The sequence below is a fragment of the Bos mutus genome, chromosome 2 (assembly GCF_027580195.1).
Source record: "Bos mutus isolate GX-2022 chromosome 2, NWIPB_WYAK_1.1, whole genome shotgun sequence".
Taxonomy (NCBI): domain Eukaryota; kingdom Metazoa; phylum Chordata; class Mammalia; order Artiodactyla; family Bovidae; genus Bos; species Bos mutus.
Window position 1 is genome coordinate 14,537,794 of NC_091618.1, and position 26,552 is coordinate 14,564,345.

General features: G+C 52.6%; 4 protein-coding genes across 6 annotated transcripts; 2 read left to right on the forward strand and 2 right to left on the reverse strand.

Annotated features, from left to right (window-relative positions):
• The first annotated feature begins 148 nt into the window (after positions 1–148).
• Positions 149–9,711, forward strand: DCDC2B (doublecortin domain containing 2B). 2 transcript variants are annotated; one of them, XM_070384656.1, is made up of 11 exons: positions 149–708; positions 1,592–1,643; positions 2,084–2,160; positions 2,344–2,475; positions 2,793–2,939; positions 3,043–3,082; positions 3,714–3,849; positions 4,253–4,356; positions 4,749–4,954; positions 6,419–6,538; positions 9,574–9,711. In XM_070384656.1, the coding sequence occupies exons 1-9, from the start codon at positions 446–448 to the stop codon at positions 4,821–4,823; spliced, it is 1,026 nt and encodes a 341-aa protein (XP_070240757.1). In that variant the 5' UTR covers positions 149–445; the 3' UTR covers positions 4,824–4,954; positions 6,419–6,538; positions 9,574–9,711. The 2 variants fall into 2 exon arrangements, with proteins under 2 accessions (XP_070240757.1, XP_005906261.2); XM_005906199.3 differs by lacking the exon at positions 9,574–9,711 and having other exon boundaries at positions 6,419–7,086.
• On the reverse strand, positions 5,164–10,614 carry TMEM234 (transmembrane protein 234). Of its 2 annotated transcripts, none has more exons than XM_070384693.1 (5): positions 10,516–10,614; positions 10,085–10,236; positions 8,845–8,911; positions 6,112–6,293; positions 5,164–5,934 (listed from the first exon to the last, which is right to left on the reverse strand). In XM_070384693.1, the coding sequence occupies exons 1-4, from the start codon at positions 10,529–10,531 to the stop codon at positions 6,154–6,156; spliced, it is 375 nt and encodes a 124-aa protein (XP_070240794.1). In that variant the 5' UTR covers positions 10,532–10,614; the 3' UTR covers positions 5,164–5,934; positions 6,112–6,153. The 2 variants fall into 2 exon arrangements, with proteins under 2 accessions (XP_070240794.1, XP_005906262.1); XM_005906200.3 differs by having other exon boundaries at positions 6,201–6,293; positions 10,516–10,612.
• On the forward strand, positions 10,532–18,389 carry EIF3I (eukaryotic translation initiation factor 3 subunit I). Its single transcript, XM_005906201.3, has 11 exons — positions 10,532–10,654; positions 10,748–10,840; positions 12,085–12,172; positions 12,475–12,540; positions 13,621–13,770; positions 13,856–13,983; positions 16,699–16,809; positions 16,920–17,009; positions 17,318–17,391; positions 17,906–17,998; positions 18,126–18,389. Exons 1-11 carry the CDS (start codon positions 10,652–10,654, stop codon positions 18,205–18,207), a joined length of 978 nt encoding a protein of 325 aa, XP_005906263.1. The 5' UTR covers positions 10,532–10,651; the 3' UTR covers positions 18,208–18,389.
• A 55-nt stretch (positions 18,390–18,444) lies between these two features.
• LOC102264329 (myotubularin-related protein 9-like) lies at positions 18,445–26,290 on the reverse strand. Its single transcript, XM_070384630.1, has 10 exons — positions 25,339–26,290; positions 25,051–25,159; positions 24,715–24,840; positions 24,426–24,599; positions 23,737–23,963; positions 21,574–21,735; positions 21,249–21,390; positions 20,946–21,166; positions 18,816–18,967; positions 18,445–18,742 (listed from the first exon to the last, which is right to left on the reverse strand). Exons 1-10 carry the CDS (start codon positions 25,521–25,523, stop codon positions 18,609–18,611), a joined length of 1,632 nt encoding a protein of 543 aa, XP_070240731.1. The 5' UTR covers positions 25,524–26,290; the 3' UTR covers positions 18,445–18,608.
• Positions 26,291–26,552: the final 262 nt, after the last annotated feature.

The window sequence follows — 26,552 nt, forward strand, 5'->3', positions numbered from 1 at the left end:
GTCAGGACAAGCTTCTGGGACCTCCTGTTCACTTCCTGCTGACATGGGGCATCCTCTGCACAGCTGGCTGAGAGCCACAGCCCAGGAGCAGACTAGCATTCTTGGGGAACAGCCCCCCAAAGCTGTTGGGCTACAGAGTGGCAGGGAGGCTCTGAGAATCCCTGCCCCAACCCAGTACTAAACATCTGTGTTTCAGTGTGATCTCTGCCACTGCCCCTCTCACTGAGTCCCGGCTCTTCCTTCATACCTAATGACCAGACCCACCCTACTGTGAGGCCCCACCAAGAGCAGACTGGATGAGACCCTGAATGCAGACAGATGCTCCTATGGAGGCTCTCCCTGCCTTCCTGGGTGAAAAGGCAGGACTCCACCTCTGATTGGCATTGCTCCCAACCCTGTCTTAGTTGCCTGGCAACAGCTCTGCGTCTCTAGCCAGGGACACACAATGGCCAGTGGCAGTCCAGCAGCCAAGAGGGTAGTGGTGTACCGGAACGGGGACCCCTTCTCCCCAGGCCGCCAGCTGGTGGTGACTCAACGCCGCTTCCCCACCCTGGAGACCTTCCTCTGTGAGGTGACATTGGCTGTGCGGGCCCCAGTGGCCGTGCGTGCTCTCTACACCCCTTACGGCCACCCTGTCACCGACCTGGCAGACCTGCAGAACGGAGGGCTGTATGTGGCTGCTGGCTTCGAACATTTCCACAAGCTCCCGTGAGTGGGCTGAGGGTGGTCAAAAGCCTGGGGAGGGAGGTAATAGCAACAGCAGCAGTTCAGTACTGACTATGTAGACATTAGCAGTCCTGTGAGGTGGGTGGTCTTATTCCCAGTCTTTGGAAGGGTAAATCAAGATAGTCCTAAGCTGCCCAGGAGTAGACAACACAGGTGGAGCCACTGTTCAAGTCAAGAGTCTGACACTGATCATGCCTATCCAGCCAGGACCAAACCACGGTAAGAGCAACATTCTCATGCTAGTTGAGCCCCCTTTTCCAAAGGCTCCTCCTGATGGGATCCTTATCACCCCCATCACCACCACCACCAAATACTCTAAATCTATCCATAGACATCCCATGTTCTCCAGTAGGCTGGGACCACCCTTTACAGGGTGTAGCTGTGCTTTCCAAGATGGGAGACTTCAGTGTCTGAGCTTCCAACTCAGATCTGGCTTCCAGGTCTTCTTTCACTCTCAGCTGAGAGGTTGCTCGCTGTAACCTAAGGAGCCAGGAGTTGGGGAGCTAGACAGACTTAGAATCTGGACTTGGTCACTTCCGTGTTACTTTGGGAGTCCTTGTTCTGTCTCATACAAAATGAGATGAAACCACATACCCTGCGAAGGAGAACATTTCTCTGAGATACAGGAGGATTTAGACCTTTAATTATGTGGTTTGTGCCCTGGACTGGATGTGCAGCCTGATATACGCAGGGCCTAAGGCAGGTTCAAGTGTCAGCATCTGTTTCTGGACTGAGGTGACTTGAGACTGTTTCACTGGGAAGGGAGACCTGGTGAGCTGGGCCCCAGCCCCCTCCTCTGGCAGCTGCTGGGCTGCTGAGGTCCCCTGGCTCCCCAAGATGACCTGTGACCTCTCTGTCCTTTCAGCTATTTACCCCCTGCAGGGAAGGATCCAGGTGGGAAGAGCAGCAGATTGGCAGTGAGTCCTGGGGCAGGCCAGCCCCTAGCCCTCTGTTCTCCCCCTCCTCTGAGATGGCTCCCACTTTGGTCTGGGAGGTCAGGGGCCCCAGAAGCAGCTGGATCTGCCTGTCTCCACACCTACTCTGGAGCCAGCTGCTACCCTTCCCAGGGTGCAGGATTTCAAAATGCTGTTCCCTGCGCCTTTCGCAACCTTTTATCTCCAGGCTGTGGTCCTCAGAGGAAAGAGGACGCTATAAAACAGAGGGATGGGAGGGGGTTAAGAATGTGACTTAGGGAGGTAGAAGCACCCTGTGGTAAAAGCTGTGACCAGTCTCACGCTCCTTATCCCCTCTTCCGCCCCAGTCTGGTTCCTTTCCCTCACCCTACCCACCTTAGACTGACCTACCCCTGACCAAAGGCCTCAATGCGTTCCTGATCTGGGGACCTGATGGGTTTCAGGGTCTTCCGGTGACTCGGCAGCTATGTGATGGGGCCCTTGGACGGCAGCTACCTGCTGGTTCCCCCTGCTATATCCAGTAAGTGCCCGTGTTGGGGAGGCGGGGGCATAGATTTTTGTTTCAGTGAGGCCAAGGAAAAGTAGGTGGATTTGTTCCAGGAGCCCGTGCACTGGGTCTCAGACTGTCTTCTGGCCCCGGTGCCATCCTTCATCCTCTCACATGGATGCTCACATCCCCTTACCAGGCTGCTCTTTGTCCCAGTGTGTTCAGGAATGGGGACCTGTTAAGTCCTCCGTTCAGCCTGAAGCTGTCCCAGGCTGCCAGCGAGGACTGGGAAGCAGTGTTGAAGCTCCTGAAGGAGAAGGTGAAATTACAGAGCGGGGCTGTGCGCAAGTGAGTCTGGGAACTGCGGAAACCTGAATGTCCCCAAAGAGAGCCGCCCCACTGGTTCTGGCCTTCCTAGAGGATGAAAAGGCCAAATGAAAGCATGTTTCCCCAAAGGGGACTTCTTTCTGTGCCAGAGGGAGAGGCCCTTCCGGCCCAGCCCTTGGAGCCAGGGTGGAGCCTGGGGGACTGGCCCTGGTGCCCGGAGAGCTGCTCCCCAGCAGGGCCAGGCACCTTGGAAGAGCTGTACCCACCCCCTCACAGTCTGCTGACTATCAAGACCCACCTTGTTCACTGGCCCTTATGTACTCACCTCTCTCTCCCAGGCTCTGCACCCTGGACGGGCTCCCACTGTCAGCAAGGGAGGCTCTGGTGAGCGGCCATTACTACGTGGCCGTTGGAGAGGATGAGTTCAAGGCCCTCCCCTATCTGGAGCTGCTGGTGCCCAGTCGCTCACTGCCCAGGGGCTGCTGGTATGTATATATGAGGGGAGGGGCGGCAGGTTAGAGCAAAGGAAGCCACCCTGACTCCATGTCCTGCTCTGCCCGCTATAAGCCTTCTCTTTTTTCATTGCAGGCGTCCCCCAGGTCCAAAGTCCAGGCCCCACCAGCAGGTGGTAGGTGACCCAGGGTGTTGTGGGGGGCGGGAAAGAAGGAAGTGACTAGCTTCCCGCTGAGGCTCTGACCTTATTGTACTGTATCCTCTCAATAATTTTGTGAAATAAAGATTGTTATTCCCATTTTCCAGAGGAGAGGCTGAAGTTCAGAGGAGTGAAGTGATTTGTTCAGGGTAACACAGTGACTGACAGCAGCCAGATCAGAACCAGGTCTGAAAGCCAGCTTATCTGGGCTCTGTGAAGATCTTCAGGACTCTGAGTTGCTGGACCTGATGCCAGATTGGATGCTGGGAAAATCAGTATATCTGGCATAGCAGGGTCCAAAATGCTTATCAGCTTCCCATCTTATCCCAGGCCTGAGCCCTCCCAAGAGATGAGCCAGCGAGTTGAGGGTAGGAGGATACAACCTGATTTCACTGGTCATTTAGAACACCAGACATCATCTACTATGTCCCTGGATAAAGCAGCCTGATGGAAGAGGGAGCAGGGAGGGAAGATGCAGGCTATGAAGATGGATGGCTTCTCCTCTCCCAGGCTGCCAAAGGCATCAGAGGCATTCACACCTGGACTGGGAGTGGAGAAGGTAAGGACAGCCTACAACCATGGCTCACGCTCAGTGTTCCCTCCGCAGGCCCAGGGCCACAGAGCACAGGCAAGCCGGTTCTCTCCAAACGAAGCCAGACAAATTGAGCCATCTGCTTTCTATGCCAGACCCCAACGAGCTATTGAGCCAAGAAGCATGCTCCCCACGCTCTCATTTCCATCAGGTGAGGGGACCCCAGAATTCAAGGCCTTCTCAGCCAGCCTCTGACAGTGACATGGGATGGTGCCTGCTGGGGATGACACAGGAGGGTGAGGGAGTTCCATGGTCCAGAGCTGGTCTTGACTTCAGCACAACTGTCTCCTGCTCCCTCGTGTGCATAGCCAGTCCTTTGCCTTTTCATGGGGACCTGGCTTATGAAAAGAAGCATGTGAAAACTCGAAGCCATGAATTTCAGGGGTGGGATTTGGAAGGGTTGGGGATGGGGGCCAAAAGCCTGCCCCTGAACTAACCTCCATCCTCTGCGGTCATGAACGAGGCTCAGGGCTGGGGAGAGGGCTGATAAAGTCTAAGGAAAGAATGTTGAGGGCTCCTCAGCCTCGGCGTTGGTCTCTTGCCTTCCACGTCAGGAACCAAGGGAGTGTATAGGGCTCCCCACCCAAGGAAGGAGACGGCAGGGGCCCGGGAAGTAGCAGATGATGAAGACACCCAGACAGAGGAGCCCTTGGATCAGGTGGGCCGGGGCTGGAAGCTGTGTGTTGGCTTTTGTTTTGTTTGTATGGTTTTTTTTTTGCTGTACCCTGCGGCATGTGGGATCTTAGTTCCCCAGCCAGGGATCAAACCTGCACCCACTGCATTGGAAGCCAGGGAAGTCCCTGGAAGCCATATGTTGGGACAGGAGTTCTGAGCTGGAAACCAGCAGCCCTCGGTCGCAGGAACAATTCTCCCTTGTGACTGTGAACAAATCTAACCTTCTCAGAGCCCGAGTTCCTATGTTAAATGAGATGGTGGATCCAGATTTCTGGTCTCTTCCTTTCCTGGGGTTGGGAAACCCCAGGCTAAAGGCTGGAGGCTGGACTGGGGTGCTTAATGGCTCCGTTCTGTGTGGCCTTCTTCCTCCTCCAGCGGATAGCACAGATTGTGGAAGAGGCGCTGTTCCTGGAAAAACAGCCTGGGGCTGGGGCGGCTATCTCAGCCTGATGCCTGCTCCACCATCTTGAGATCCAGCAGCTCCAGCCAGGAACTGGGGACCTTCACTCTGTAGTCACCTTTTATCCTCAGCCTCCAGCAGCCTGTTCTCAAGGAACCAGCGTCTCCTCTGGGCTCACAGGGTATGATGCAACCCCTTCAGTCCGGCTCTGCTGCTCATAAACCTACACCCCAGTCTTCTTTCCTTTTGGAGCAGAGAAGCCCCAGCTACAGAGGCTGTTTCCTTATGAGAGTCTCTGGCCAGAGAAAGGAGTAGCCAGCTGGGTTTGGGGGAGAGACCACAAACATGGGAGCGGGTCTGTCACAATAAAAGAATACTTACTAATCTCCATCTGTTTACTACAGATTTATTACAGACAACTGACTTAGCGACTCAACAACAACTGCTCACCCAGCATCGCTCCACATGCTGGAGTTGGGCAGTGCCGGGGCCCACGGGCATTTGAGGGGGGCAGGCAGTTGAGGATTTACGCCCACCTCACGGGAGGGACAGGGAGGCTAACAGCCAGCTCCTCTCCCGCACATCATCTGCCATTCTTACGCACTTTCCCCAGTTCCCCCCTCAGCCAGCGAAGGCTGAGCCCTGGAGGCCTCCTGTTTTCATTTCTGGCTCAGAGGCTATAGCTGGCCTTCTCCTTGCAGCTGGGGTTCTGCAGTCCACCACCCAGCTGCTGGGATAGTCCAGGTCAGGCCATAGTAACAGTGACAGGTCTGGGGACCTGACGTGACAGCAGAGAGGGTGCTGCTGGGGCACGAGGGCTGCTGAGGATGAGGGTGAAGTCTCTTGTGCTAAATCTGAGTGGTTGAACAGCATGTGAAAGTTACAAAACCCTTTCACTCTTGTTCTCTTATTACGATCCATGAGGTAGTTATTATCTCAGGAGGTGAGGAAGCTGAGGCTGGGCCTGGGGCTGGGGGTGGGAGGCCTAAGTCCCAGGCTCACTGCCTCTACCTCATGGCCCAAGGGTTTCCTGGAGATAGCAGAGCTGGAGGTGGCCTTGGTTCACTCAAAGTGCAGACGGTTGCCCTTGGGTCTTGGTCACTGAGCTTGTGATGCAGAGTGTAATTCCTGCCACGGTGAGCACCATGCCAGCAAATGCTCCTGGGATAATGGGTAGAAATTGAGGAGCTCTGAGACTAGCCATGCCAGTAGGAGCTGACGCAGGGCTGAGGGAAGGGCTCAGATGGGAACTACCCAGGGGAAGGCAACCCTGATGGCAACAAGGAGGCAGGAGAGCTACAGAGGAAAGGGCAGGATGAGGGAAGAGCCTCTCCTCACCTGGTCACAGGAAACGGCTCTGGAAAAAACTAACCCAGGGTGTCAAAGTCCAAGTAGCGGCTTCCCGAATTTGCAGTGTCCTGACTTACGTTTTCCACCAATATCTTCTCCAAGGACCTTCCCAACAATCAGTGTAAAGATGATGGCCAGAGAGTTACTGATGGGCACAGCTAGGGTCAGATCTGAGTGATCAGAATGAAAAGAATCTCTGAGATGCAAAAAAAAAAAAGTCTTTCTAAGCACAAAACACTTTCATTACATCATCAAGACAGTTTTAAAAAAGGTGTCTCATGATCCCATTTTTCAGATAATGTCACAGCAAAGCTCAGGATTCAAACTCAGGTCTCCTGACTTCAAATTCAGTGCTCCCTCAGGATTCCAGCAAGAAGACCTAAACTACAAGGTCTGGGACCATCTTGGTTTGCTGGTAAGGATGAGGTCTTTGCACTCAAACAGAACTACTGTGATCTCAAGGACATCTGGACAGACAGGTACCCCAAAGCCAAAGGACACAATAGCATGCGGCAGTAACACCAAACACAAGCACACTTTATGTGCCAGCGCTTTGTGTACACATCGAATCAGTCTTCATAACAACAATGCAGGAAGCACATTAGCATCATAATGGAAACAAAGGCTCAAAGACACCACAGAAATGGAGGCAAATTGAGGATTTAAACCGAGGTCTGCCTGACTCTAAAGGTAGTAGAACTAAATGGATAAGGACGAAGCAAAACAGCAGGTGAAGCACATTTGTTTCTTTTCAGTTCGGACTTGGGCCTCATGGAATTATGTAAGAGAAAAAAACGTCAGCAGCAGGAACAGGTACAGGACAGGCCCCACAGGGCTGGTTCTTAAGTAGAGGTCACCACAGTCCAGGATCTGTTGCTTCGTTTTGAAGCTCTGACTTTAATAAATGAAACTTCAAAAAGACTTAACGGAGTTAACAATACTCTTAACTTGAAATTTATTACACTTAAATTTTGTACATTTGAAGCTTTTTAAGAAGACAGATTTTATGTTGTGTTCTTAAAACACATACCAAAAAAATAAATAAATAAATAAAACCAAAAAAACTAATGGATAAATCAGAAACTGAGTTACTTGTTTGCAAGACTCATAACTGCCGGGCAGGCTGTGCACGTTGGCTCCTCAGCACATTCTTTCCCAGCCCTCCCAGGCCTCACCTGTTCCAGGCAGAGGAGGAGAGAACCGCGCAGCTGCTCATCCCCTGTGAGGCGCGGCCATGGCTGGTATTAGCCACCCAAGAAACTGACACAACTGCCACCTACTCAGAGCGCTTTCCTTAACCTTACACAACACAGAATGTAGTGGTTGCTAAAGACTGGTTTGCAACAGTAGATGGGAGAGGGAAGCAGCATAGTGTGAGGAAAGAATAGGACACTGGAGTGAGGCAGACCCAGGTTTCCCTACGTGATCTTGGCTAGATCAATCACTCTGAGCCTGTTCCCTACCTGAAAAACAGTGATAGCAAGATAACAGCATCGTCTTACAAAAGGGTTGTTGTAAGATGAAATATGATAACATGTGTATATCCTTGCCTGAATGAATAGTGACCACTGTTCTGATTATTAGAATGGATACAGGCAGGGTAAGTGGTGAGATAAGAGGATCCTGAAATTCCAATTTGCTCAAAACTTGGTAAATGGCTAACTGCAGGCATTTTTCCAGAGCACTCAGTGTTCTGGGCAGCAGGGAGTGCCAGAGGCTTTCCAACTTTGCTTTAAATGAAGTCTTACGAGAAGCCCAAAATGTAAAACAGATGAAAGTGGAGTGATGCTAGTTGAAGCTGACATGGCAGATGTGGAGGTGGGCCTAGCCTCTCCCATGACTTCTGAGGGGTTTCCCAGGGTTATTTGGGGTCCAAACTCCCCTCAAATCCCTGGGAGGGGGGGGCCCAGGTGAGACTTCAGGTGAGTTACAGCAAAGTTATAGCAAAAACTTCTGTTAGCAAAGTTCAAGAGCATGAACTTTAGTAATAGACGGCTTCACATGCTTCTGCACTGACATGCTGTGGGACTTAAGAGGTGAAATAAGTTGCCCAAAGTTTTGTAACTTCATTGCCTTGGTGGAGACAATCATGTCCATTTTATAAGGTTGAGCTGAGAATTTTTTTAAATGTGTAAAACTAGAACAGTATCTGATGCAGGGGAGGACACACAATAGGGGAAAAGAAATGTATCCTTATTGAGCTCCTCCAGTCCATCGTGCACCAGGTACTGCTCCGGATGCTTCTCAAAACTGAACTTAATTCTCTCAGTGCTATGAAGTCAACCATAAAAAATCAAGGTTCAAATAAGAGACTTGCCCAAGGTTAGGCAGGCAGTTAGCAGTGGAAGCAAGAGTGTCAAAGGCAGCCCTTGGGCAATCTGCTGTCGGTCCAGTGGTTAGGACTCTGTGCTTCCACTGCAGTGGGCCTGGGTTTGATCCCTGGTCAGGGAACTAAGATCCCATAAACTGCATAGTGCGCACACACACACACACTCAAAAACCCTCCACACGGCCAAAGGAACTTTCTTTCTCTGCTGCTGCACAAGATTGCCAGGCTTCAAACCAACCCTTTGCCTGGCAGCATACTCATAACCAACCCACCATACCCTACTGCCTAGAGAAGAGGGTGCAAATATGGAACCAGATCCCTCATTCATGGCAACAAGGTGTTTGAGACATTCCCTCCATCCTAAGCATAGCGGTTCTAAGCCAGAGACCCACCTGTTGACGCCAAGGTGAGGTAATAGAGAAGGGAGCCACACTGGTTGAGAGAAAAGGGCATCAGGTACTGGAAACAGAAGAAAACTGCAGTCAGTGTGATTGCTTAACTGAGCAGGGCTGCCTTCTTTGAGCTTCGAGATAAGCCTTTCCTTGGAGGGAGGGGTAGCTATGAGGGCCTAGGGCCCAAGTCATCTGAAAAGGACCCTTCCAGGGCAGAGGGAACATCACTGACTGAACCCCATGCCTTTGCCCTGAATGCCCTCCCCCTCAGCCCCGCTGGTTTCTATCCACCCCATCCTGCAAGTCCCTGAGTGCCAGTGTTCCTCTCTCCAAGAAACCTTCCCTCAGTCGCCTAGCTCCAGCCTCCCTCCTCTGAACTCACAAAGCAGTTTATTTGTACCTCACTCAAAGCCCTTAGCCCTGAGAGGCAGTTGTGTCTATGTCTTTCCCACCAGCCGAGACTGGCAGCACTGAGCTCAGAAGTAGTACTCTAGATTCTCCCTTATCCCCCCCTCCCCAGGGCCAATTTGAGCCCTAAGCCCTCCCTCTGGAAAAGTCTGTTGGAAGGATCACCATAATAAAATATTAATAGCAGCTCAGGGCATCATAGACTTGAGACCTAATTATAATATGTATAAGGCCAACTGCTAAGTGCTTTATGTGCCTCACCTCACTTAACCCTCACAACTGCCCCATAAGACTGTTACCCTTATTATCCCCATTTTACAGAAGACTCTTGAGAGTCCCTTGGACTGCAAGGAGATCCAACCAGTCCATTCTAAAGGAGATCAGCCCTGGCTGTTCTTTGGAAGGAATGATGCTAAAGCTGAAACTCCAGTACTTTGGCCACCTCATGCGAGGAGTTGACTCACTGGAGAAGACTCTGATGCTGGGAGGGATTGGGGGCAGGAGGAGAAGGGGACGACAGAGAATGAGATGGCTGGATGGCATCACCGACTCGAAGGAGGTGAGTTTGAGTCAACTCCGGGAGATGGTGATGGACAGGGAGGCCTGGCCTGGCGTGCTGAGATTCATGGGGTCGCAAAGGGTCAGACACGACTGAGCGACTGAACTGAACTGAACTGACAGATGACGAAACTGAGACTCAAGGCAAACAAGACTCATACAAGAGCTTCCGGAGAGTAAGTGGTGGAGCGCAGATTCTGACCCTGATCTGTTTGACTCCAGAGACCAAATTCTTAGCCGCTACTCTCTACAGAGGGCTCATTCACAGACGCACCTCGGGATTCAAGAAGAGGGTTTTCATTTCCTGCAGCAACTGCCGGGCCCAGGTCCGCTCATGAACCTGCTGCAGGCGGGAGGAGGCCCGCTTCAGCAATGGCTGTGTGCCACCCCACAGAGCGGCCACCAGCACCAGAGCCAGCACCTGCCCTGGATGGAGATACGAGTGACATCCCCCGCCGCCCCACCGCACGGCCTTAGCCCTCCTCCGGCCTCCCATTCTCACCCCGCCGCCCCGACATCCCTTCTTTGCTCTCCGACGCCCCGTGTGTGATTGGCGGGTAGGACAGGCCCCGCGAAGCCGGGGAGATGGATCCTGGAGCCCAGGTTCGGGTTTGTAGCAGGGGTCGGGGTTAGGTGGTGAGGGGGTGTAAGAAATGAACTTGGGATAGCGGTCTGGAAGCCAGGGCAGGGGCGGGGCCCGCTTACCCAGGGTCGCCGCCATGGCAACGCCGCTCCTCTCCTCTTCCGGGAACGAAGGGGGCGGAGACTCGTGATCCGGAAGTGGCGCCAAAGCCTCTTCCGGTTCTACTCACGTTGCTGCTTTCCTCGCGTCACCGCCGGGATGGTGAGTTCTTCTGTGTTAAAGGTGTTGCCGTGGGGGTCCGGGCTGGGGCAGGGGCCATTTCTGGGCGCTGACACTGCCGTCCTGTCCCCACAGAAGCCGATCTTGCTGCAGGGCCATGAGCGGTCCATTACACAGATTAAGTACAACCGCGAGGGAGACCTCCTCTTCACGGTGGCCAAGGACCCTGTGAGCGTCGGCCGAAGGGCGGGCCAGCCGGGACCTTGCGGAGGGGGCCCGGGAGCGGGCGAGTTCATTCTCCCGGGGCGAAGGGTGGACAAGCTAGTTTTGCTGCGAGAAAAACCAAGGAGTGCCCCGTTCTGAGAAGTAGGGAGAGATCATCCCGGGGTTTGGAGGGCGAGAGCATTACACCGATAGATGTGGGAAAGGACTCCATTGTTGATAGGAGGAGGGAGTAGCCAGGGAGAAGAAAACAAGGGGCCTGTGGAAAGGGAACAGGGACGTGGGTCATCTTGTTTATGGGGCGGAGAGGAGCTCATTCCGGAGAAGAACAAAACTATTCTACAAGGATAGGGGAACAGACCACCTGGAGAAGGGGGAAGTTGATCCTGGGGCGGCGAGAGATAAAGGCCTTAAAGAAGGTATCCCTGGTATCATTTCAGTCATCCCTGTTCCTGCCTCACTCACTGCAAACAGCCCCTCTGAGTACTGCGTTTTGAGGCACCTCCATATGGAGAAAGTTAACCCTAGTGGCTAAACGTGGGGGCTCTGAAACCAGACAGACCTGATTTGAATCCTGAGTCCTGCATTCACTAGCAGTGTGACTTTGAACATGCCATTTAACCATTATAAACTTTAAGTGCCCCTTTTTACAAACTATGGGTAGTAATAGTACCTCCCTCTTGGGGTTGTCTTTAGGATTAAGTGAGATTATTCAAATAAAGAGCTTACTTGAATAAAGAGTGTTTGTGAGTACCATATCAATGTTAGATGTTTACATTTTAAGTTCCTTAGACATTATTTTATTGGAGTCTCACAGCTACCCTTTGAAAAAGGCGTTATTGTCCCGGCCAGTTTACACATGGGGAAACTGAAGTTCAGAGGGGAAAAGCACACATTTTGAGATAATACAGTGAGATAGTAGCAGAGCAGGGACTGGAACCCAGGTTTCCCTCCTACCAACTGCTCCCGTTTGGACAGAACACCAAAACACTACTGTTTTGCTAGGCTGATACTCGACCTTTTATTCCTCAAAGGGTTTAGGAGTCTGGGGAAAAGGCTGGTATGATGGAGACTTTTTTGCAACCAGGAGGAGAATCCAGGAGTTGGTCTTTTAACCAGCAACCTGCTGTTCCTCAAGAGATGCGCAGGGGAGGGTAGAATCTGGCCTGGCTAGAAGCTTCTGGGGCAAAATAGGCCATGGCTCTGCCTGCGATGCCTATCATCCTGTCACATTGTCCTTGATCCTCCAGATTGTCAATGTATGGTACTCTGTGAATGGTGAGAGACTGGGCACCTACATGGGCCATACCGGAGCTGTGTGGTGTGTGGACGCGGACTGTATCCTTATCTTTGTTCTGAGTCTGTGCTCCCAGGGTCTGCCAGCCGTGGAGAAGCTGCTGACCTGAAGCTGAGAGTTTGAGATGCTCTGGTGGGGTCAGGAGAATGATGCTATCTACCTCCTACTCCTTGGTCTGTTCACTAGTTCGGGGAACATTTAGGACAGGTTCCAGTTCTGAATGAGGAGGTTAGGATGAGAGAAGGAAGGCTCTCTGGTGCTGAATAGGGAGATGATTCACTTGGCCTTCCAAGAGGACAAGGACTCAGGTGAATTCTGTCATGCTTCTTAACACCCTCTTCAGGGGACACCAAGCATGTCCTCACTGGCTCAGCTGACAACAGCTGTCGTCTCTGGGACTGTGAAACAGGTAAGCCTGGATCCTTCTACACTTTTTCAGCAAACAGTGAGGACCTATAGTATACTTATTGAGGCCAACAGGTTCTGGGGAAATAGAGATAAATTCAGAGATGGTTCCCAGTCTAGGGAAAAAGAGACAAGAAAATAAGGAAGACAGAGGTGAAAAGAGGCACTCCAGTGAGATATAAGCCTTGTTAGAGGTAGCACAGTGCACTGTGAAAGCCAAGGGGGAGGCAACTGAAGGCTGAAGTGGGGATGGGATCAGCCTGGGAAGGTTTCCCAAAGTAAGTGTCATGTGAGGTGATCGCTGCGGCACACGCAAGAGTGAAAGCACAGCGAGTGTCGTCCAAGTCATCTGATCTGGCAGGAGCTCCTGCTGCCTGGGGGTGAAATAGACAGCAGTGGAGAGCTGAGGCGGCTGGGGCCAGAACAGGCCTTGAGTGTGAGCTCGGGAACACGACTGCTCTGCAGGACTCGGCATGCTGTGGAGGGTCCTGAGCAGGGAAGAGCCTGTTTAGTTCTTTTTTTTTTTTTTTAATTTTTGGCCACACCGTGGCAAGTGGGCAAGTGGGATCTTAGTTCCCTGACCAGGGATCGAACCCACACCCCCTGCATTGGAAGGCAGAGTCTTAACCACTGCTGGGGAAGTCCCCAACCATGTTTAGCTTTGGCAAGCCCAGGTAGCAGTGGAGAACATTGCAGGAACAGACAGAAGATGGGAGCCTATTAAACTGCTCCATTTAGTAAATATTTTCTGGGTACCCAGATCTCTCCCAGGTCTTTGCTGGGCACTGGTGACATGCAGAGAAGTTAGAGGAGGTCTTTGCTGTGGAGAAGCACATTCTCCACAGAGGTGGAGACAGATAAAATGTAGTCCGTTGTGAGTGCCACAGTGGCGGGATGTCTGAGGAGGGACTGTGGAGAAGTTAAAAGACCTGAGCCAAAGCACAGCAGTGAGGGAAGAAGACAGGGCAGGGGGCTAGTCACCAGTGTAGGAGGAACAGTGCATTGTAATGATAGGCAGGGGTAGAGGGCATCCTCCCGGGATCAGCAGGGGGCAGGGCCTAACCGAGACTCTGCCTGTTCCCAGGGAAGCAGCTGGCCCTGCTCAAGACCAATTCAGCAGTCCGGACCTGTGGCTTTGACTTTGGGGGCAACATAATCATGTTCTCCACAGACAAGCAGATGGGCTACCAGTGCTTCGTGAGCTTCTTTGACCTGCGGGATCCAAGCCAGATCGGTGAGCCGGGGCTGGGGCACAGGACTGGGGTTGAGGTGAGGGGTGCGGCTCCAGAGCCCAGGGCCTGACGTGCTGCCCCACACAGACAGCAATGAGCCCTACATGAGGATCCCTTGCAACGACTCCAAGATCACCAGTGCCGTTTGGGGACCTCTGGGAGAGTGCATCATCGCAGGCCACGAAGGTGGAGAGCTCAACCAGTATAGTGCCAAGGTAAGGTGGGTGAGGCCTACGCCCATCAGAATGATTCTCTGTGAGAGGCAGGATGAGCCTGGGGGTTAAGAGTGAGGGCCAGATTCACACAGACTTCACCATTTTCTAAGTATGTGATTTTCGTCGTATTATATAACTTCACAGAGCCTGTTTATCTGTACGATGTTTCAAGCATCAGATGACCTCAGGTGTTTGAAAAACTTGTCATAGAGTACTCAGGACATGTGACCAGTGATCACAATTAAGCGTGTCCCTGCCCCCACTGAGTGGCAGGTGCCATGCTAGACTCAGGACAAAGAAGGGAATCAGACATGGACCCTGCCCTCCGGGAGGCAGGCTGGCAAACAGTTAGCACATGGGTCAGGTTGTGAGCTGTGCCACTGTTGAGGGCTCAACCAAGTACAGAAAGTGCCGTCTGTCACAGAAGACGTGGCCTGTACATTAAGCTGTGAAGAATAAATGGAGCTTCAAGCCAGAAGAGAGAGTTGTTCCACAGACACAGGAGCAGAGTGTGCGGAGGCACAGAGTTAAGGGAGTAGGCAGATTCTTCAGGAATGGGAGTTTGGTCTCTCTGGAATGTGGTGTTGGGGAAGGGGGACCAGGACTAGATTGCGGATCCAGAGATAAGGGAGCTGTGATTTCCCCTTAGGCAGGAGGAAATCTTCAAATGGTTATGATGATCAGGTTTTCTCTTTTATTTTTTAAAATATTGATTGATTTTATATTGGCTGTATCGGGTCTTAGTGGTAGCATCCCAGAGTGTATGAACTCTAGCTGTGCCTCTCAGTCTTCATGTGGGATATTAGTTTTCCAACCAAGTATCAAAACCACATCCCCTGCATTGTAAGATGGACTCCTAACCACTGGGCCACCAGAGAAGTCCCAGGTTTTTTCCTTTAGAAAGCTCTCACAGGCTAGACTGGAGAATGCATAAAAACTAGGAAGTAGTCACAGGGATGTGGGGTATCTGACAGGAGACATTCAGGGTGACCGATGAGAGGGAGGGTTACCGAAAGGGTGAAGTCTCAGATTTCTGTCTCAGATTTCTGATGTGGGCTCCTGGGTTTCTGGGGAATGCTGGGATGTAATATCGTAAAGTTTGGTCAGTCACTCAATAAGCACTGGCTGTGGTCCACTAAAGTACCAGGCCTACCTGCAGGAAGGAACGGGAACCAAGGTCAAGGCCATAAACAGTGCTTGATGCTAGCCAACGGTGGAGCTGATCTGTGCCCTCAGGTAGGCCTGACTGCAAAACTGGTGCTTCTTCCCCAAAATGGAGGCACCAGATGCCTCCCTACCATGTGTCCACGGAGGAGACAAAGATACAGTCTTCCCTGACAGTAGGTGAAAGGAACTCAGGGAAGGAGATGGCAGTCTTCTGAGGGTCTTTGTGAGGCCCAGTGCTTGAGGCCGTTCAGTCATCTTCACAAATGTTTGCAGCACGCATGCCAGGCGCCCATCACTCACATTCAGGTAAGACCCAGTCCCGGTGTCCTTGAGTCAGGAAGACCCGCTGGAGGAGGAAATGGCAGCCTGCTCTGGAATTCTTGCCTGGAAGATCCCATGGACATAGCAGCCTTGGGTTTTGCAGTCCACGGGGTCACGAGGAGTCGAACATGACTGAGCACGCACACACAGTGTCCTTACAGGATCCTGGGGACTTGTTTGTTTGTTACTAGTCCTAACCATTGGACCACCAGGGAGTTACTCCTAGGGGCTTTTAATAATCTTGTTTTCTAAATAGAGAAATCGAGGCAAAGAGAAGTTTTTTGTTGTTTTTTTTTTTAATTTGGCCATGCTGCAAGGCTTGCAAGATCCTAGTTCCCCATTTAGGGACTGAATCCAGGCCCTCAGTAGTAAAAGCACTGAGTTGTAACCACTGGACCACCAGGGAACTCCCATAGAAAAGTACGTTTAAGGGCAGATTCTAAACTCTGTACTACGTAGTCTGGCAGGTTCTGTAAGTGGGAAGGGAAATCAGATGAAAGAGCCCTTTGAGAAGACCTGAAAAAAGGCTGGATGAGCATCGGTCCTCATGAACTGTGACCAAGACCCTGCGAGGGAAGGAGATTCCATTGGGTTCTGCCTTTTACTGGTTTTGAGCTCTCCAAGTCACACCACCTATCTGAACCATAGTTTCCTTTTAAAATTGTGGTAAAATATTCACTTCATAGGATTGTTGTGGGGATTAAAAAAAAAATGTGTTGTTACCTGCTTAGCACAATGCTTGGCAAACAGTGTTGGTGCTGCTGCTGTTATTCAGTCACTAAGTTGTGTCCATTTCTTGGCAAACCCATGGACTGCAGCATGCCAGGCTCCTCTGTCCTCCACTGTCTTCCAGAGTTTGCTCAGATTCATGTCCATGGAGTCAGTGAGGCTGTCTAACCATCTCATTCTCTGCTTCTGGCAAATAGTAGCCACTCAGTATTTTTTGGAAGAAGGATTAAATGGAACTACTCTACTGTTACATGATGATTAATTAATAGGTGTCACCATAAGTGTCTGTTTTCCTAGGTGGACTAGCAGTGTTCATGAAACCTGCACACTTGGGCTAGATTGGGCTTGGGAGTGGGAGTAAATGTTGATTCAGGGGATACTAAGGCAGGCCCGACCTGACCTCCCCTCTCCTTCATGGGACGAGAAAGGGTCCAGAGTCCTGGCTGAGCCTGGGGTATTGGGAATGGAGTGATCAGAGCCTCCCTCTTCTGTCCGCAGTCTGGGGAGGTTCTGGTGAATGTTAAGGAGCACTCCCGGCAGATCAATGACATCCAGTTATCCAGGGATATGACCATGTTCGTCACTGCATCCAAGGACAACACTGCCAAGGTGAGCCTGGGCAAGGAGTCTGCCGGGCCTGCTCCCACCCTCCCGCAGGGCTCTCAGCTTCCCCCAAGAAGACTCCTTTTACAGACATCTCCCTGGCCTTCTGTCTCTAGCTCTTCGACTCCACAACCCTTGAACACCAGAAGACTTTCAGGACAGAACGACCTGTCAACTCAGCTGCCCTCTCTCCCAACTACGATCATGTAAGGAAACCCACCTGAGTTTCCTGCTAAAGACTCAGAATGTTTCCAGGATCTAGTTTGTCTAGCAATTAAGAAAAGAGCTTTGGGGGAAAATAGTGTCAGGCAGAGAGGAGATCTCAGCAGGAACAAGGGTGAATGATGGGAAAGCCCCGGGGGCAGGGCAGGAGGTGGCTGAGGGATGTTTGTTCCTTACCCTTAATATCTTCCCAGTCTGATGTAGGAGATACTAAAGGCTTATAGGGTTGGGGGAAGAAACGGAAAATGGACTTGCCTGCTTTTTGGGCCCATCTAGAGTTTCTTCCCTTCAGGTGGTGCTGGGCGGTGGTCAGGAAGCCATGGATGTAACCACCACCTCCACCAGGATTGGCAAGTTCGAGGCCAGGTAAAGGGGGAAGGAGCGCTTCCAAACAGAAACATCATGAAGTGTCTCTCACAATGGCCAGAAACCGGATAATGGAGGAAACTTTGCTTAATTCACTGGCTGCTAGGGAGTGCAACCAGATTGGGGGCCCTCCTGTGACAAGTGTCTGATACAGCACTTAAGGGCATGAACTCTTGGGCTCACTCTGAAGCCCTGCACATCACTGGAGTTGTCTGTGCCCAATCACCCTTGATTGTATAATGGGCACAGTGATATTATACTTACCTCATAAGACTATGCAGATTAAATAAGGTAATAGTTGTGAAGCTTTTAAGAGCACTGCCCAGCACATAGCAAGGAAGACATTTGGGTCCAATCTTCTCCCAACTTCATCTTGTTTTGTTCTCATTCATTTCCCCCTTATCCCAGTTTCCCTGCTTTATAGTTTTGTTTGGGGAATGGTTCCCGTTGATGTGTTTCGGTAGGACATGGGGACCGAATGAACTGTTGCTTCCCACCCTGCTCTTTCCTCCAGGTTCTTCCACTTGGCCTTTGAAGAAGAGTTTGGAAGAGTCAAGGGTCACTTCGGACCTATCAACAGTGTTGCCTTCCATCCTGATGGCAAGAGGTAGGGCCTGGTGAAGGGGGCTGAGCCAGCCCTGGTTTGCCCACCTCTGCTCCTTTCCCACGTCCTGTCCCCCAGGCCTGCTTCCCAAAGGGCAGGCCTCTGACTGGGCCCTGGCTGTCTCTTCCAGCTACAGCAGTGGCGGCGAAGATGGTTACGTCCGCATCCACTACTTCGACCCACAGTACTTTGAATTTGAGTTTGAAGCTTAATAAGCCAGACCTCTGGGAATTCCCTGTCGGTTCCGTGGTCAGGAGGCTGCACTTCCACTACAGGGGCACGGGTGATCTGCAAGCCTCACCATGCGGCCATACACACACAAAGCCGGATCTCCATCTGAGCCAGGGTCACAGAAGCTTTTGGACTCTATGAAATAAACTAGTTTGGAAATAAATGGTTTCTGGTCAGATATTTGATCATTTTCCCTTCTCAGTGACACCCCAGCCAGCTGATACCAATCATGGATGCTTTTATTATTTGGACCTTCCAACTACACTTGGACACTTAACACGTGGATCCGGGCTGGGTTGTAGGCATTCTCCCAAGATCCAGAGGTGCTGAGGGGCCTGGAGAGGTTCCAGGAACATCTCAACCACCATCTGAGGACCAGTACTTAGGGTCCAGGCTCAGAAGCTGAATCTGTTGGCTGAGAGCCTTCTGTCTTCTCCTGATCTGTCACTATTTGCCACACTTTCTCCCACGCTACCTCTGAAGGCTCAGGCGGACGGGTCCCGCGCAGAAACAGGCCTGAGGAAGAGGAGGACGGGTAAGGAAGCTGACCAGAGGCGAGAACTACCCCAGAGAGGAGGAGGAGGGTCACCTTGCCACAGTCGCAGGCTCTGGGGCTCCGCCGAGGGCCAGATAGCCAGGGGGTTGGGGACGTAGAGCGGGTTCCGGAGCTTTCGTTGCTCTTTTGGCTGACTGAGCCCAGACCACAGGGAGTGTGTTCGAGTTCTCACTTCACACAGGCATCTGGAGGGAGTGAGACCATAAGCTTCCAGACTTTGCTGTGTACTCTAGGATTCTGAGTGGGGACTCCAGTTAGTAGGGTGACAGCTCCCCCAGGGCAGTGATAACACCTCCTGCAAATGTTACTGGGAGTCAGATCCTGAACTACGATAACGCAGGAACAAGGCAAAGTCCTAGTTCTTAAGGAGTTCTGCTTATCTTTGCCTGAAAGGATCATGGAAGGCTAATTAAGAATGTGCCATTTGAGGGATTTCCCTTGCGGTCCAGTGGTTAAGAATCTGCCTTTCAATGCTGGGGATGTGGGATCAGTTCCTGGTGAGGGAACTAAGATCCTACGTGCTACAGAGCAACTAAGCCTGGGCACTGCGACTGCTGAGCCCGTGTGCCACAACCAGACTGCACTGCAAGCAAATGCTGAGCCCGTGTGCCACAACCGGAGTGTGCATCACAAGCAAATGCTGAGCCCGTGTGCCACAACCAGTGTGCACCACAAGCAAAAGGTCCCCGTGACGCAGCCAAGATCCCACATCCTGCAACCAGGACCTGACGCAGCCCAATAAATAGTGAAAAATGTTTTTAAGAGTGTGCCATTTTAGCTGGGTCTAGCAGCAATTCTTTCTTTCACTTTCTAGCAGCAATTCACCAGGTATGCAAAAACATGGAAATACAAGAGCAAAAGCAAGGAAGCGGGAAAGGGCTCAGTGTAAACACTCATAGGTCTAGACTGATGAGTTTAAAAGAGAAAAAAAAGATGAAAGTGAAGATACTATAAGCAGTGAGGAAGCTATTCCAATGGTCTACAGGGAAAGGAAAGTCTGGATTAGGGAAGTAGAAGGGGCCTTGGATGGGAAAGGACTAAGAAAAGAAATTGTTAGAAGAAAAGCTGAATATGAAGGAGGGGGAGAGGTAAAAAGTTTAACCTGGATAAGCAGAGCTAGTGAAAGCAACAGGACGAGGAGGCCACTGGAAAAGAAAAGATCACTAAATATACAATCGCCTTCGTGGAGAGGAGTGAACCCTCCCTCCCCTTGTCTCAGTCTGATGAAAGAAAGACGGCCAATGGGAGCAACAAGTCAACCAAATGATGAAAGTAGCTACCACTTGTGTGCCCACTGTGCCAGGCACAGTGTTAGGCACTTGCTATGGCTCAGAGGTTAAAGCGTCTGCCTGGAATGCAGGAGACCCGGGTTTGATCCCTGGGTAGGGAAGATCCCCTGGAGAAGGAAATGGCAACCCACTCCAGTACTCTTGCCTGGAGAATCCCATGGAGGGAGGAGCCTGGTAGGCTACAGTCCATGGGGTCGCAAATAGTCGGACACGACTGAGCAACTTCACTTTATGCTTTAACTCAGCTAATCCTCTCACACACACATAGCCCACCTCTAGATCATGGTGACTATTATGATCACCTCCTTGCTACTGATGAAACAGACTCAGGGTTGCTTTTGATCACTCATCAGGTGAATGGTGAGCCAGAATTTGAGCCCAACAATTTGACTCAGCTTTCAACCTCCAATCTATTGCTTCACTAGAATCAACCCTGCAAAGTGGTAGAGAGCCCCAGAAATGATTTTGGCAGCAATTTCCCCCTTCAGTCCTTGTTTTTAAGCTAGGAGTGCATGGTTCTTGGCTGTGGACAGGGTAGGAGGTCTGAAGAACTGACTGTGGACCCACTCATTTCTAGCTTTGCAGAAGTTAGGGGAACGTGTGAGATCCGGAGGCAGGAGAGGAGAGGACACACGGTTTTCTACAAGAGAAACTCAAAAGGGAAAGATACCTTCTTTTTTGGAAGGGAGGGAGGAGGGGCAGTCGTAGTTCCCTGAACTGGTTCCCTGAACCCAGCCCCCAGCAGTGAAAGCGCTGAGTCCTAACCACTGGACCACCAAGGAGTTCCCAAAGATGTCTTCTAAGGAAGTAGGTACCCGCCCCGCCCCTGTCTTGTGCCTGCCCTCTGGCCCACCTGGACACCCCCTTAGCTCACCTCTCCTTTTCATTGTTGCACAGGAAGGTGCCAAAAGGGGAGGCATAGGCGTGATCAAACAGCGCCAATAGCATCCCCTCCCCAAACTCCAGCGACAGCGGGAACTGGCGGCCCAGCTGCCACACGCAGTCCAGGAATAGGAGAAAGGTGGGGGCCTCGTGTTTGGGGCGGGCGTGGGAGAAGGCTGAGTGAGCACAGCGCAGCTGGAAGGGGTGGCCAGCCTGGGGAAGGGCAGAGCGATGGGCATGAGGACGTGGGGTTTCTGGATAGAGGAGGGTAGTGCTGGGCTGGGCGGCCACTCACCTGGACCCACTCTCTCTCTATTAGTTCCTGGAATCCAGCCATGGTTCGGCTCAAGGGGTCTAGGATGAGTTGGGCCAGTGAAGTGATGAGCAGGGTGCTGTCCGTGCCTTCAGCGCCATGTACCAGGATGCAGGCCCCTTCCCTGAGGGCCCAGGGCTCATCAACAGTGGCCTGTTCTTCCCTGCCTGGAGTGGCCAGGTCAGGAATAGAATGGGCCCATTTGAAGGCTACCTTTGCTTGCTTACTGAGACATGGCTGTGCATCCAGGCATGGAGAGCCCTGCCCACCCTGCCCTGTTCCCTGTCTTGTAGGGTGGGGGTCTTACTGTTCCATGCTCTGGGCTGCTAGGCAGGCGGTGCTCAGAGTCTCCTTCACATGTGACAGCCAGCGGCAGCTCTCTAGTCGATTAAGCCAGCGGTCCATGCTCTGCTCCAGGTCCCCACAGGCCTCCACCAGGCGCACGAAGCTCTCCTGTAGGGGCCGCCCCCTGCACAAGCAAGAGTCTGGTCATTGTTCCTCCAGCCTAAAGCTCTGGTGAGCACAACAGCCTCAGAACAAGGGCTCCAGGCCAATGAGGGAGACACAGAGCCCTCAGAGGAGCCCATCTGACAAGAGGGACACAAGACCCTTTGGAGAGCCCACCTAATCTGATGGAAGTGACTCCCTAATCTTGAGGATTCCCCAATCTGCTGGAGGAGACCCAAGACCCTTTGGGGAAACCTAGTCTGTTGGAGAGGCATAGCATAGCCTCCTGGAGAAACAGAATGCTCTGTTGTTTTTTAGTCGTTAAGTTATGTCCGATTCTTTGTGACCCCAAGCAGCATGCCAGGCCTCCCTGTCCCTCACTATCTCCCAGAGTTTGCCCAAGTTCATGTCCACTGAGTCAGTGATGATATCCAACCATTTCATCCGCTGTGCTTCCCTCTTCTCTTTCGTGGATCACAGCCTTGTCATGGCGAAGGGGCTTATGTAACTCAATGAAGCTATGAGCCATGCCATGCAGGGCCACCCAAGACCAACGGGTCATAGTGGAGAGTTCTGACAAAACATGGTCCACTGGAGGAGGGACTGGCAAACCGCTCCAGTGTTCTTGCTGCGAGAATCCCATGAACAGTATAAAAAGGCAAAAAGATAAGACATTGAAAGTTGAGCCTCCCAGGTTGGAAGGTGTCCAATATGCTCCTGGGGGAGAACGGAGGGCAATTACTAATAGCTCCAGAAAGAATGCTCTGGAAACTCCCAATTTGATGAAGGTGTCACAGTTCCCTTGATGTACCCCAGCCCAATGGGAGCTACACAGTACTCCCTTGGGAGAACCAGCCTGACAAGAGGTATAGAATACTCTTCAGATTCTGGAATCTTCCCAGGAACTGTTCTGTTCTAGATCACCAGGAACCTTCTGCCAGAAAATCTAATTGGTACTTTTTTCAGGCTCATTTAAAAGCCTTCAATGACTCCCCATTGCCTCTAGGATAAAATCTAAGCCCATTATCATGGTACTCAAGACCCTTGCTCTGGCCCGGGTCGCCCCTTTAGCCTCCCTACCTCCACCTCAGAGTCCATACTCCCAACACACTGTGCTGTGTATGCAAAGTTGCTCAGTCATGTCCAACTCTTTGTGACCCCGTGGACTGTAGCCCACCAGGCTCCTTTGTCCATAGGATTCTCCAGGATACGGGAGTGGGTTGCCATGCTCTCCTCCAGGGGACCTTCCCCGACCCAGGGATCGAATCCACATCCCACCTGAGTCCAAAACGGGGCAATTGACTAGGCTGCCTGCTGCTACACACCTGGAGGGCCTTCCACCTGGACTGTCCTCCTCCCACCCTCTGGCTTACCCCTGCTGTGTTTCGGATCTCACTAAAGCACCCTATTCTCAGGGAAGCTTTCTTAGGATGACCTGTTCTAAGAGGGGAGTGCTGCCGCTTATCACACTGAACTCTAATTGCCTGTTTACTGCTAATCTGCCAGCCATGTCTGGGCTGGCCACCATCTCAGCCTCTCTGCTGGGTCAATGTCGGTCAAATAAATGAATAAACAGTTTTGTATTCTGGATAGGGGAGCAGTCCACTCTCCTCAAAGCACAAAAGTCCCTCAGGACCTCCTCTTGGTACTACCAGCACCTGGAGACAGTGGGAACAGATAACAACTGTGGGTACAGCCCTCAGGGCAGAGCTGGGACCAGGGCAGAGAGATAGAGAGAGTGTGTGTGTGTGTGTGTGTGTGTGTGTATGATGAAGTTGTTCCTGGAAGGCAAATTTCAGTTTAATGTAAAGAAGAGATTTCTCTTTCGAGGCAAAGTTGGGATGCCTAGAGAGGAAAGAGCTTTGTCAGTGGGTGCCTGCAAGTGGCCATGCCCACCTGGCAGGATGGCTACCAGGAAAGATCAAACAGTCCTGGAAGTTCCTAGAAGACACCAGTCCCCCACCCCCATCCATAAACAGTCCTAGAGGAAAGAACCTTAGGAGGGCATGAGAAAGCCCCTTACCTCTCCAGGGGCCGGTGCAGTCGTTTCCAGCCAGGGTAGGCAGCCTTGGCCTCGGTGCCCCCGCCAGTCATGCGGGCCTGTTTGGCGGCCTGGGGCGAGCGCGTGTCCACGATGAAGCCCCGGGCCCCGGGCCGAGCCCCCGCCAGCACAGCTCTCAGGAGCTCCTCGTCCTCAGAGCAACGCCGCTTCTGGGGCCCAGTCAGGGGCTGACCGGCACGTAGCAGCACCTGCAGACAGGGATCCAGCTCCAGAAACTGTACCCACCCAGGCCTGGTTCAGGAACTTCGCTCAGGGCATCCCTTAGGCCGGGTGTACACACTGGAGCGCATCTAGAGCTGGCTGGGGCAGGCTAGATGGAGCTCAGGAACCCTACGGGCTTCGAATCGGGTCTCGGTGGGTTGTGGCAAGAGCGGGAAGGGACCCGAGAGTAGGCCGTGGGCGAGTCACGGGTGGACAAAAGAAGAGGAGGTTTCGGGGAGGGGGCCAGACCAGCCGGAGGCGGAGCCAGAGGCAGGGGAGACTCCAAAACTGCGGAGAAGGGCGGGGTCAGCACCGGTGAAGGCACGATAAGCCGAGGGGGCGGGGCCATGTTACGGCCCGGACCGCAGAAGAGCGGGCCAGTGCAGAGTGGAGCCAAAAAGGGAGACAGAGGGTCCTAGCGGCGGGGTCTGGGGAGGGGCGGGGCTCACGGTTCCGCTGGGAGCGTGGTAGTAGCTGAGCACAGGGAAGCGGCCTCCCTGGCGGAAGCGGGCGCTACGCGCCACGGCACTGTCGTCCACGGCGCGAGGCACGATCACGGCGCGGGGGTAACTGGGGCACAAGCTGAAGTCCTCGTTCGCCTCGCTCAGCCGCCACGCGTTGGTCTGCGGCGCAGGGACGAGTGAAGACCCAGTCTATGGCACCCGATGCGTGACCGGTCCCCGCGCCCCTTCTAGACCTGGCTCTCCCACATCCCCAGCCCCGCACGACCGCGCCCACCTCACGAGCTACTCGCTTGTAGTAGCATTCGGGAGGGTGGAAGTGCCAGGCGTCGCCTAACCTCAAACCTTTGGGACGGTAGAAGAACGGAAAGGAGGTGATGACCGATTCCAGGGAGGACAGCGCCTGGGGAAGGAAGTCAAGGGATCTGGAAAAGATCGGAATCCAGTCCGCCGTTCCGCAGCTCCTGCCTCTCCACGCATTCCAGACCACCCTGCATCCCCTTTTGCTCCGGGACAAACCCGGATCCTGAGCCCCCTAGAGAAGTAAACCCTGCTGACTCCTCCCGTTACGGGATAGGGCAACTTAAGTGCCTCCATTGCATCCTTGGCATACCTCGATGGAGCGGGCAATGTCCAGCGTCGCCTCCACGCCCTCTATGTCCAGCTGCAACACTCGCAGGTCCTTACAGCGCAGCGTGATGGTGCCCGAGTCACCCGCGACCCTGGAATGCACAACCTTTAGGTTTAATGTCCACTGACCCCCACCAGGGGGAGAAGAAATGAGTTTCTTAAGATTGTACGTTATGCAGCGGGGCACCAGCTCCAACTGCGCTAGCCCTTTCCCCTCTCCCGACCGAGCCACGCGCTCCCCGACTACGGGGACGCCCCCGCCACGTCTCACCGCTTCTCGATGGAGTCAACGTTACGCAACAGCAGCAGCCACAGGTCTGGAGTCGCCTGGGGCCCTGGCGACAGCAGCAGGTGGTGGCCGGTGATGCAAAGCGTGCCACGCAGTGGGGGCTCCTCCGGACCCCGCAGGAGCTCGGCTTGGGCCTGGCCGGTGCGGATCATCTCCGCGAACTCCATTCCTCCAGCGGCGGGCCTGACGCCCGGCAGGGATTGACTCCGAGCGTCAGGCGGGGTGAGCGCGGGCTCCGAAAGGGACAGGAACTGGCTGGGCAGCTGGCGACGCCGGCAGGACAGCTGTTAAGGAGGCCCCTTGGAGGAAGAGATCTCACAGTTTCACAGGAATTCCCCCACCCCCACCCCATTGCTAGCACTTCTTAGTGAGGACCCCGGGACTAGAATCTGTTAGGGAAACCTCAATTTCAGCATCTGTGAAGTGGGGGAGAAAAATCTTGCTAAAGTCCTTTAAGACCTCGTGGGTCGCAGGAGGCATTAAAAAAAAAGTCTCTAAGGTGCTGGCACTCCCACCGATTTAAAAAACAAACAAAAATACCCGTCTCTTCTCCTGTACCCTGGTGGGAGGGGTGGAAAGGGTGAGTGAGAAACTAGGAAGTGTCTGCATCCTGTCCTACAGCTGAGGCTGGGTGGGGAAATCCCTGGGTCCACCTTAAATGCAAGCAGCTGTGTAGCTGGCACCCCTCCCCCACCACAGCTGGCAGTCCCTGCCTGAGGGCGCCCTCTACGGGGGGCCACTTCTGGTATAGTTCTGCCCTCTGGAGCCCCATCCCTCCTCTCTCCATCCTTTGACCAAAGGGGAATTGCCTATACACTGAGCTGGGCCCTAGGGACCCAAGGGTGGCTGAGGAGGGTTTCCTTCACAGGGTTTTCAGTCTGGCAAGAGACACACTAAAGCTGGTAAATTACAAGAGTTTAAATCTATTTACTGGAGGACCCATCCATCCAGATATTCTTTTATTTCTTAAACAATGATGCCTATAATGTGTTAAGTGATAATCATTATGAAAAATAAAAGGTACTCCTGCCTTTAAAGAGCCTTCTGGTCTACAAGGTTCCAGGCTTTTGTGTGTGTGCAAAACCCTTCTTTCAAATAATGAAATCATAAGTGGATTCCCCCCATACACACATACATAATATAAACACAAAGTTGGAACTGCTCTATAAAAGGAACTAGATATAAAAGAGTATAAA

Coding starts and splice junctions, on each gene's coding strand:
- DCDC2B (XM_070384656.1), top strand. CDS start 446: ATGGCCAGTGGCAGTCCAGCAGCCAAGAGGGTAGTGGTGTACCGGAAC. Junction 1,644..2,083: donor GGAAGAGCAGCAGATTGGCA/GTGAGTCCTGGG, acceptor GATGGGTTTCAG/GGTCTTCCGGTGACTCGGCA. Junction 2,161..2,343: donor GGTTCCCCCTGCTATATCCA/GTAAGTGCCCGT, acceptor TCTTTGTCCCAG/TGTGTTCAGGAATGGGGACC.
- TMEM234 (XM_005906200.3), bottom strand. Junction 8,912..10,084: donor CCCTCTTCTTGAATCCCGAG/GTGCGTCTGTGA, acceptor TTCTGTTTCCAG/TACCTGATGCCCTTTTCTCT. Junction 5,935..6,200: donor AGAAGATATTGGTGGAAAAC/GTAAGTCAGGAC, acceptor CCATTATCCCAG/GAGCATTTGCTGGCATGGTG.
- EIF3I (XM_005906201.3), top strand. Junction 17,010..17,317: donor TCTCTCCCAACTACGATCAT/GTAAGGAAACCC, acceptor TCTTCCCTTCAG/GTGGTGCTGGGCGGTGGTCA. Junction 17,999..18,125: donor TTCCATCCTGATGGCAAGAG/GTAGGGCCTGGT, acceptor TGTCTCTTCCAG/CTACAGCAGTGGCGGCGAAG.
- LOC102264329 (XM_070384630.1), bottom strand. CDS start 25,523: ATGGAGTTCGCGGAGATGATCCGCACCGGCCAGGCCCAAGCCGAGCTC. Junction 24,841..25,050: donor ACATTGCCCGCTCCATCGAG/GTATGCCAAGGA, acceptor TTCCTTCCCCAG/GCGCTGTCCTCCCTGGAATC. Junction 21,391..21,573: donor GCAGCCCAGAGCATGGAACA/GTAAGACCCCCA, acceptor CTGGGCCCTCAG/GGAAGGGGCCTGCATCCTGG.